The sequence below is a fragment of the Myotis brandtii genome, unplaced genomic scaffold, assembly GCF_000412655.1.
Source record: "Myotis brandtii unplaced genomic scaffold, ASM41265v1 scaffold398, whole genome shotgun sequence".
NCBI classification, from domain to species: domain Eukaryota; kingdom Metazoa; phylum Chordata; class Mammalia; order Chiroptera; family Vespertilionidae; genus Myotis; species Myotis brandtii.
In genome coordinates this window covers 1,979,377-1,990,653 of record NW_005365280.1, presented here as the reverse complement: position 1 = coordinate 1,990,653, position 11,277 = coordinate 1,979,377, and the positions used below count along the sequence as shown (strand labels likewise).

The following is an 11,277-nucleotide window of genomic DNA, read 5'->3' as shown; positions in this document are numbered from 1 at the left end:
CCATTTTGTTTTTCTAAAAAAAAAAAATCTGCTTTTAAAGAAAATCAATCAGAATTGCTGACACCAGCAGATACAAGTTTCCCAAAATTGAAACAGGATGGGGAGAGGGATTAGAATGTGACAAGCTCATCAAACAAGCACAAGTGATGTGTTCTTTCCAGAACTGTGCATGTTATTGATTGTCTGTACAGCTGTTGCACCCATTAATTCCACATCACTTGTTCCACAGTCCCACTCATCCACAGGATAGATGAGAAAATAGCTTTGGTGCCTGTCCACCATTTTACCCACTGCCACGCTCCTAGATTGATTGTTCGATGCCCATTTTTGAGAGAGTAGGAACATTACCTTCTTACTTGAAAAAGTTCTATAGGCCATAGCAACTTAAAAATGACAATCAGTGCTTTCACCATTTTGTTTTTCTAAAAAAAAAAAATCTGCTTTTAAATGAAATTCAAGCTATGTATTGCTCACTCTGTATTCCCTGGTTCAACAAGATTCAAATAGCATTTTCTAACTTGTAAAAGGCAGTTTGCTTCCCTGATACTATAAAAAGAGCAAAAATAAAAATCCCATTATAAAAGTGAAGTTCCATTGTTACTTCCGCCATCCTTTCCTAGCGGCCTTTCATTTCCTCAGGCTCTTTGGGATTGGTTTCCAAAACTGCGCCCACTCCCCTCTCTCTCACCTCTTTCTCATCTAGAACACTACTGGAGTATAAAAATAACAATAATTCTGCTTCACAAAGCATAGCTTTTTTTTTTTTAAAGCTGTTAATGTTAACTCTTATTAGCTACTAAAAATTGGGGAAATTGGGAGGGAAAGAGAAAACAATTCAACTTTGATCAGATGGCTGGTCTATTGCATTCGGTCTGTTTGCAGCTGCTGAGGCTGATACTGGCCAAACGCTGCTGCGGCGGCAGCTGCTGCAGCGGCGGCGGCAGCTGTCCCAGGTGCCGCGGCGGTGATTGGCTGCTGCACAGCGTAGCCGTAGCCCCCGGCGGTGACGTATCCTGCAGCAGCTGGAGAGGCTGCGTAGGGGTACTGGTCATAGGCGGCGGCGGCGGCGGCAGCAGCAGCTGCGGCAGAGTATTGTGCATACGCAGCTCCAGTGTAATCAATGTAAGGTGTGGTGGAGGCAGCAGCTGCAGTCGGCTGGACGTGTGGAATGACCACTCCAGGCTGCACAAAAGCCTGTGGATACACATAGTGGGCAGGTATCCTGTTGAGAAATGGAAAACAAAGTCAGGCAGTAGTTGCCTTCTATCTGTAGCACTGCTTGCTCAGAAATACGACAAACTCAAATTTAGTGGTTATTATGAGCATAGGGTTGCCACAATATCTGCTTTCCAGGGGTCCGTGAAAGTCCTCTGGCGGTAGCCAAAGTCAGGGAGTGCCCCCAAAGGAATTCAGCTCTCAAAATATGATGATACCCTCTCTGCTAACATTTTTGTTTACAATCATTTAGATCCAATAAATATCATTTAGCAAAAGTTTGGAAAATAAATCCAGGTTCATGAGGGCTATGCACATAAGAGGTATTTAATAAATGCTTAATTGATTAAGACTTGAGAAAATTGTAATGAGTTCACAAAACAAAACCGTTTGGCAAATAGAAACATTCTGAGCTGTGAACACAGGACTCAAAAGGTAATCCATGACCATTCAGTTCCCAGGGGGTGATGGCTGGTTTGTCAAAACAAAAATTTCAACAAAATCTGTATGTTTATTATCATGGCAACCCTACTTCAAATTGCTATGCAGACTCAGCACACATTAATCTCTCTGCAACCTCAGTCACCCTTATTAAAAATAATAATAAAAAAGAAGCAGGCGACAAAATAAAAAAGGAGTTTAAAAGTTCACAAGTGTGGTAAACACAGCAGAATCACACTTCTCAAACGAACTGTAGTGCAGCTCACTCTATCACAAGAGGCTGTTGTGGGAAGCTACAGAAATGCTATTAACATTCATGGCAGTGATCTGAAAGAGAGGTGCAGCACGCTTTTGTCTTTCTTTCTTTCTTTCTCTCCATAAAATTCATAAGGACACAAGGGTCAATCAAACCTGTTTGACTATCAGGCAACTGAAGGTCAGCCAGCTTGTTTATCTCTATGCAAGACAGACAGAAGGGATTTTGGGGAAATGATGAGGTTGAGGGAAAAGGCAGGGACAGGGAAATACAACTAAATATTTCCAAAATTAATAAAACTTAAAAGGTTTACACAATAGAGTAAGGAAACATTTTTTTTGCATATGTACTAATTCTTGTTTTATCCTCCAAATCAACAGAAATAGATTTATTAGCATATCTGCTTTAATTCTGCCTGTAAGTAGATATTTTATATGAATCAATTCTACTGTTATATATTATCCTGCAAAAGTTCAAGAAAGTGAAACACAATCAAATACCTTTTAAAATTATACATTCAGAGATCACATACATAACACACTCCAATGAATTTACTTAAACATTCATTAAAAAAATTAAATCAAAAGAGGTATTCCTAAAAACCCATGCATCTCAGTTCTCACTCTTGGGATTCATTACTGTCCATTTAAAATACTACCATGAACATCTGGTTTATTTCATCTTTCTTTAAAATAATCTCCAACAAAACCCCTTAATGTTTCTAAAAATATGACACTATAATGCCATCTGGATGCTGGCAAAGCCAACTTATAAGAAGTACAAATAACAATCTTCAAATTTTAAAGAACTCAAAACAGAAAAATTCATGTTTAGATGTTCAAAAACAGATTTTTCTTTGCCTTTTCAGAGTTTTACTGAAAACACTCATTAACGAACATCCATGGAAAAGATGAATTTATCACAGAGGGTACTGAACTTTGACCCCAATGATAAAAATACACTCAAATTTACTAGACTTGTAGATCTTTCCCAGTGCCAGGGGAAACCACGTCATCAAGGGTTTTTCAGGACACTCAGCGATGTGCTGAACTGCTTGTCAGACACCAGACGCATGGTCATGCACACACTTAAAACGCCTCTGTAGGTCAGGTGATTGGTTCCTTCACAGCGACAGGTGTGGCTTTATAAAACACTGTCCCTGGAGGCCGCCAATGTGTGGACACGGCTAAGAGAGCCTACACTCATGCCAGTTTACATGTGGTGATGGACAGCAGGGGCTGCAGCCGGGCTATTTTTGATCCTGTCATGCGACAAGGGTTTCCAGTGGGTAAAATGTCTTTATAAGGCCAAAGTAAAACATCTATCAGCTGCAAAGGCCAGCCAGTATGAAGCTCACTGATATGGAAACATTAACCCCTGGACTCCCAAAGTTTTAAAGACAACATAACATGATGGTTGCTAGGTTTGTATCTTCAAATAAAGGTGTTAACTGAAAATAACTTTAGCCTACAGCAAGGAGGAGAAAATTGTGTGTGTGCATCAGTATGAAGAATGCATTAAAAGATAAGCAGGGTTGCTTACAGGACTCTTGTCTCTACATTTATTTTATATTACTAGTTTTTATTTGATAATGTACTTATGAGAGTACAAAGTTCCTTGGAATGTCAGAATCCTACATGAAGTCTGGTATGGGTTAGGAAGATGTTTGGAAGACAAATGAAATCCTGGAGTCCTTTAAGACTCAGAGAAAGGAGAATCCAGAAGACAATGTAGAGTCTAAAATATCTGAGTTCAGGAAGGAAGGCAGAAATGGACTAAAACATAAGGTGAGACTTCTGAAAAAAAATCCCTGTATTACGAGTTCTTTTCATAGTCTAGGGAACCCAGTAAGGCAATTTGAGAATCTCCCTCCTACTAAATATCTATCAACATACTTCCCCTCAACTAATCATAGAATGTACAAACCTAGCAGTTACAAAAGCATGAGAACATAGCAGATACTTCGGGCAACTTTGAAAGAAATTTTACTATGCTTTCCTTTTCTTCCTATCTCTTCAGGTCCCTCTGTGACCTCTGACATCCCTATTGGTTTCCTCTTCCAATCTATCACAAAACTACAAAGTCTTCATCTCATTTGCTTGCTCTAGTAATCTATGGCCCCTCACATCATTCCTAAGCACAAATTTCTTAAACTTTGGTATGCTAGACCTTTAATAATTCTGGCTCCAAAATACTTCTCTCAGGATTACTTTCCACCTTCCCCTTAACCCAAATCAGCTGGGCTCCTCAATGTTTCCTCGCGATACCACACATTCCTAGGTCCTCACCTTTGTTCATGCCATCCTTTTGCCAGCGATGCCAATCCTCACTCCATCTCTACCGGTTGAAATCCTCTCTACTGGTTGAAATCCAAATCCGACCTGCCCTAGCTCCTACACCCACTCCGTGTAGAGCAGTGGTTCTCAATCTTCCTAATGCCGCGACCCTTTAATACAGTGACCCCAACCATAAAATTATTTTCATTGCTACTTCATAACTGTAATTTTGCTACTGTTATGAATCATAATGTATATATCTGATATGCAGGATGTATTTTCATTGTTACAAATTGAACATAATTAAAGCATAGTGATTAATCATAAAAACAATATGTAATTATATATGTGTTTTCTGATGGTCTTAGGCAACCCCTGTTAAAGGGTTGTTCGACCCCCAAAGGGGTCACGACCCATAGGTTGAGAACCGCTGGTGTAGAGTCTTCAGGAATTCACTTCAACCTTTTAATCTCATATATTTACTATATGTGAAATGAACCCAATATTTCCAACTCGAATTGCTGTGCATTAAATAAAATTATGTAAAGAGCCTACAATGATGAAGATAGCTAAGTACTCAGTAAGAGTTCCTTATCATCCACCACCCTTTACAATCTAGGTCAACTTCTACCTCCTTTCTGGATCCCACCAACCTGATGTCTCTCTCCCTTATCTGAAGATGCAGGAACAGCCATTATGGGTGCATGTAAGTTTTCTTACTAGATTACAAGAGAGAATAAAGTTGGGTCTTATTGTCTACAACTTGATACAGAAGAAAGAACATGGCTTTTGAAAGGTCGGGAAAACCATGATTATGAACCTAGAGTCAGACTCTACCACTTGCTAGCCCTGGTAAGTTAATTCACCTCTCTTCATCTCAGTTTTATCACCCAATGGGAAGGACATTAACAGTGCCTTCATCAAATAATTATTGTGAGAATTAAATTATATAATTTATTTAAATCCCTTATCAGTACTAGGCATGTAGCAGATGTTCAGTTAATGTTAGTTATTGTCCCTCGTGCCCCTTTTAGTGGACAATATAATACCCAGTATGGTGTTAACACAACTAGCCTAAAATTTAGCACTTAGAGGTATATTGAATAAATGTTTAAGTATATTTCAGCCTGACTAAACTAGCTTAGACATTTCTGCTCATAGATCTGCATTCTCTCTTCTCCAAGGTTTCAATAAGAAAATGCTTCTTTCAAACATAAAATATTTATAATATATTGTTCAGAAAATTCACAAGTTTCTATACATGTACCCACTGTGTTACATCAGAAATTCTTTAGGCCAAGGTTTTCTCTTTAAAGGCCCAGAGTAATTTGGGGGCCATTTAAGAATTACAATTAGGAAGAAATAGTTCAGTTACTAGAACTTCAAATAAGTCAAATAAAATAAGAAATTCGCAAGCTTCTTTCCAGGCCTAAAATAAGAATGTGTAGCATTCAAATAGAATTCAGGATGACCAGGTGTGATTTGTTAGGTACAGACTCTGGGACTCAGAGCAGTGTTGAGAACCCCTTAAAAAAGAAAGAGAAGGCTGGCTTGGTTCATCTGGAATGCTATCTATTTTTAATAAGAATCTCAAGTTCAAACAATTTATGCAAACAGTAATAATCACCATCCTTTATAAAAGACAGCTAATATTAAAAGAGATGAAAAACAAAAGGTTACTATCAAAACATGCTTGATCTCAAACTTCCAGGTGACACAATTCACTCTGGTTGCTCCTAGATTCCTCATGCTGCTTTCTTGAAGAACTAGAAGGACTCTGACAACCAGTCTAGATTTCTATGGCTAGTTCTCAAGACCCTCCATAAACATTCTTCATGCTGAGCCTTTTCTCTGTGCCTTTGCTTATGCTCACCTCATCCTATACCCTTGAGACATGTCCATTCTTCCTTTTACCTGTCTAGGATATAGCTATTGGTTCAAGTCTAGTTCTAGTTCAAGTCCCCACAAAGCCTAGTTCAACTCCTCCAATCACCTATTTTCTTGCTATTCTAAATTCCTTTTGTACTGAAAACAATACCAAGTATCTTAGCAACCAAGTTTCCGATTGGTTTGTTTGAGTTCTCAAACTAAAGTGCAATGTCCTTATTTCATACCACCCTTAGCACAGAGAAAAATAAACACATACTAATACAAGTTGATCAATTCAGTTGTATAACTGTTTCAAGATTATTAGTGTGAGATCATGACTAAGTTCACCATCACTTCCTAAGATGTATGTTTTCCTTCCCAATCCCTTCTTCAACATAGTCTAGACCAGTAGTTCTCAACCTTTCTAATGCCGCGACCCTTTAATACAGTTCCTCATGTTGTGTGACCCCCAATCATAAAATTATTTTCGTTGCTACTACATAACTGTAATTTTGCTACTGTTATGTATCGTAAATATCTGATATGCAGGATGTATTTTCATTGTTACAAATTGAACATAATTAAAGCATAGCGATTAATCACAAAACAATACGTAATTATATACGTGTTTTCCGATGGTCTTAGGCGACCCCTGTGAAAGGGGTCGTGACCCACAGGTTGAGAACCGATGGTCTAGACCAATGATGGGGGAGGAGCCCACACAAATAGTTGAACCAATAAACCCACTAATTATTGTCAGTATCCAGAATGGTTTTGATGGGGCATTGATAAAGAGCTATGGATATGAAGGTCCTTTTTAATGATATTGGACAGAAGACTCTTCCACAGTTTAAAAAAAGTAACAGTTGCCAGTAAGGGTGAAGTATTGATATGTTAAAGGGAGGGTTATAAGAAGGTATTCATGAAAGATATAAATTGACTCTTCAAAAAATTATTACTTTTTGGGGGGTCTATTCTTAGAGACACATAAGGTAGATATCTATCTAAGCAGAATCTAACCTTCCACGCTACATACACATATAGATGTTTAGGTGTTAAGCTAAGGTGTTGCTGAGGATAAAGCACTTCTTGAACAGTTAAAATATTTGAAAAGAAGTTTAAATCTCTGACATTAGAGTTATAGCAATATTGATCATGTAGAATACAGCCAAACAGACTCTAAGTGTTCAGAATAAATTTACGTGTTAGGGGATCTCCCACCCACATCATGTCTGAATGAAAAGAAAATAAGGGAGCGCAAGTGAGGAAAGCCCAGAGATAAAACCCAGAGATAACACAAATATGAGCAGGCTGTTCACCTGAGTTAGGGCTGAAAGGTGAAAGTTAGTGCTGCTCTACTGAAAAACTTGACTAGTGTTAACAAATCTGATGAGAGTTGCTGAACCTTTAATTAGAAGGCCTCAAAGTGGATACACATTGCAAAAGAAAGAGCCCCATTCCCAGAAAACTCCCCGGTAAAACAGAAACGTAGGACATGCAAGCAATGTATCTGTATTCTTACAGAGGGAAATCACACGATTTAGCACTCACTACAAAAGTATGGTTAAATGGAAGTCACAGGCTACAGCTTAAAAGCAAGAAAAAAAAGAGGCCCTTTGCTTCCCATGGCAAAGTCAAAAGTCAACACTCCTCAACACCACCACCAAAACCAAAACACAAAGAGCCCCTTCCCCGAGGAAAAGAAAACACTTTCACTACAGCTCTTTTCAATTAAGTAAAAAGCACACAGTTTAGCTATCAACACCACTTCATTACTGTAATAAATAAAATAAAGCACACGGAGGTCTATTGACTATTGTGAAAAGTAAAACAACAACACCAACATCCATGCATCGTTAATCACCATCTGAGCTTGTGTGTCTGAGTCTACTGGTTACAGTTTAATTCCAAACAGAACTATTCCACCTCTTATCATGGTATCCTTCTGATCAGTTAGCTTAACTGTATACGAGCCCTGTCAGGTTAGAAAGAGATAAATAAAATTGAGTCAAGTTGAACAGTAGTAATGGTGCTGGGACACAACGGTCTTGTACACAAGTCATACCTGGTATTTTTGTTTTGTTTTGTTAATCATAAGCTCAAAATTTGTCTGGTTTGGAGGCTGCATATGTGGTCAGATAACTTGACTCATATAAAAATATTTATGTTATCAGCATTAAGAAAACACAAACATATATAAATATGTATAACCAGGAACATTCTGTGGCTTGATGGTCTTGTCTGTATATAAGAAGCAGGTTAACAAATGATAGCAGTTGAAAGTTAGGAGGGCCTGTTAATTGACTTACCCAAAAGGTCTTTGTATAAGGGCTGGATGAAGTTGTTGAACACCAAAGGCAAAACCTAACAACAAAACATATCACATTCTCTATTTGTGCATGGTTAGACATTTATAACTCCTACATATAAAGAGCAATCACAACTTTCATTTATCTTAGAAAAGATAACCATCCTTTTAATACTTTAGAGAAAATATTAGATATATATTTAAAAGACAGTTTCATTAATGCTATTGTTGATCCAAATAAAAATTTTAATAGGCTACAAGTGGAAACTAAAAATTATCTGCAAAGTTTAGTTGACATAGAATAAGACCTTAGAAAATTAGTTCAGGGAAAAATTCTCATGGAATAAAAGCAACAATAGGACCTGATAATGAAGTTACATGCACAAATATTCCTATGATTCTGAATAATGATCTATAAAAATTCTTGGTAATTTGGAGCACTCTGGAATGCTTTGAACAATGCTTTGGAAGATTATGGCTTTTACAGATTATAGTATAAAAATTCACCAAAACAAACTCTCCTTTCCTTCTTCTCTGGATAATATCTACACTCAATGTGTTAGACAAATACATGTTTTTAAATGTTCATAGGTAGTTGCTCATGCACCCACTTTCTTGACAACCTAGTTTCCTAGTAAATCTGTTTGGATGGAAGGGTCAATATCCAAAATTTCAAGAAAAGATTACATTTGTTCAACAGTCAACTCTCAATTATTTGTGCTCATGCAAAGGGCAGTGTTATAAATGCAGAAGATCATGTTTTCACATAGACAAAACCGTGCTCCCTCTTGGCGGTTAATAGCTATGTGACTTTGGAGTAAATCATTTCTCATCTCTATGAGTTTCTCAGTTTTTTCATCTGTAGCATGAGGGTACTGGAGTATGTGAAATCTATTTTAATTACTAGTGTCCTGTGACTTTATGTTAAACATTTATCATCCAGACACCTCCACCTGCACCCCTATGCTTTTCTTGGGTCAGTGTTCAAGTCTGAGTGCCTGCTTTGGGCCCAGGCAACTGGTGGTAAAAGGAGAGACAACATTGCGTTAGGAAGTACAACCAGCTAGAATTGACAAGTTTGGCCCATATAATCCACATCTGAGTTATCTACAAGTGTCTAAAAACTCAAAAATGGAGAGTGGACTCTGACTACAGAAAACAGGTGAGTCATGTCCAAGTCTGGGTGTGTAAAAAACTGTCCAGTCCCCCAAGATTTATTTTTGTACACAGGTATATTTCAAGTCCTAAAAGGAGTGGTTACAACTCTCCTTTATCTATCTTTAATGCCTTGGCAGAATCACCAGCCACGGTTTAACTTTACTAAATACATCAACAGGTTCTCATGGCAGAATCACCAGCCATGGTTTAACTTTACTAAATACATCTACAGGTTCTCATGGCACAATCACCAGCCATGGTTTAACTTTACTAAATACATCGACCAATGTTCTAAATTGAGGATTCATGCTATGCAGTAGTGGGCATCTCTAGTGGGGAGGGGAGGTACAAAGGGACCCCTGTTTCTCACCTGGTTGCATGATCCTTGGTTTTGCTCCCAAGTATGCCAGGTTCACATTGGCCTTCCTGCCATCAATTATGGGGTTGGGATCCTTGCAGGCTCTTTCCGCAGCAGCCCGGTCAGCCATGGTGACCTTAGCAACATACACACACAGACATACATACAAAGCTCTAAATCAACCCTTGAAGGAAACCAGAATCGCACTGGAAATATCATTCATGATAAAACTAAGGGGGGGGGTGTCTTAAACTTTTTCTTTCTTTTTTATTTTTCTCCCTGGAACTTAATCCTTGATCCCCCGTCCAAAAAGAAAAGAGAAGAAAACAGAAAGGAAGAAATACCACCCCGACCACCCCGACCACACACACACACACACACACACTCCAAAGTCTTAAGGGTGCTAGCAGGGCCTAGCAAAAATTTGGAAGCCTGAATTCTGACTTAGAATTCCTCTAGGTCCTCTTCACCCCGCCCTCAAAGCCCCCAGGTCTCCACCGGACCTGAGGCACTGTTGGCTCTAAAAAAGAAGTCCAGCCTCACATTCGCCTGTGCTCCCAACCACCCGCAAACACTCCCCAACGACAATAGCTATTGTCCTGCTCGGGAGCTCCCTGCTCTTGAGCAGCTGAATCTACACGCGTCAATCTCCAGGAAGCTTAACATGCTCTATTTCAGTTCTGCAAAGAGCCATAGGATCATATTTTTAAAGAACCCATCTTTGCAGTTAAAAGGAAAAGGGTGGGGGCTGGAGGGAGAAGAGCCCCAGACCTCCCGGGGTGTCGCCTCCGGGCCCCAGCCGGAACGCCAGAAGACACACGCATTTTTACAAAGCAACAGCGCGCTGCCCGACCGGCCTCCAGCCCCGGAGCGCAATGCCGTGGGGTTGCAGCCCCTCCCTCCCAACCCTCCCCGATCCCCGATCCCCGATCCCCAATCCCGCAGTCGTTACAGTTTTCTCCTTCCACTCGGGCCCCGCCAGCCCCTGACACCGCGACGCGCCCCGTCTCCTCAGAACCCCTGGAGCCAGGACCAGCTCTCCCTCCACAGCTCTGCCGGGACGAAGGGGCAGCGCCGCTCAAGCCCGAGGGGTGCTTCGCACGGTCTCGCCGAGCCCCAAACAACCATCACCCTGGCTGAGCGCCACTCGGTTCCTCCCACCCCAGCGGGCCCCGGTTTCCCCGCGGGGCGCCTAGCCGACCCCCCTCCCCGCGTCCGCGCCACTTACAAATCCGTAGCCCCGCGACTTGCCCGTCTGCCGGTCGGTGATGACCACCGCCTCCTCGATCTCGCCGAAAACCTCGAAGTACTTGCGCAGGCTGGCGTCCGTGGTGTGGTAGGGCAGCCCCCCGACGAAGATCTTGGTGTACGTCGTGTCCTTCTGAGTCGTGTGCAT

General features: G+C 40.3%; 1 protein-coding gene across 1 annotated transcript; it reads right to left on the bottom strand.

Moving 5' to 3' along the window:
• Positions 1-428: 428 nt before the first annotated feature.
• RBM24 (RNA binding motif protein 24) lies at positions 429-11,277 on the bottom strand. The gene is made up of 4 exons (XM_005873034.1): positions 11,110-11,277; positions 9,894-10,017; positions 8,367-8,421; positions 429-1,222 (listed from the first exon to the last, which is right to left on the bottom strand). Exons 1-4 carry the CDS (start codon positions 11,275-11,277, stop codon positions 859-861), a joined length of 711 nt encoding a protein of 236 aa, XP_005873096.1. The 3' UTR covers positions 429-858.

Excerpts from the sequence above, each read along its gene's own strand:
- RBM24 (XM_005873034.1), bottom strand. The coding sequence starts at position 11,277 with ATGCACACGACTCAGAAGGACACGACGTACACCAAGATCTTCGTCGGG. Across the intron at positions 10,018-11,109 it reads AGTCGCGGGGCTACGGATTT|GTCACCATGGCTGACCGGGC; the intron begins GTAAGTGGCGCG and ends TATGTTGCTAAG. Across the intron at positions 1,223-8,366 it reads CTTATACAAAGACCTTTTGG|GATACCTGCCCACTATGTGT; the intron begins GTAAGTCAATTA and ends ATTTCTCAACAG.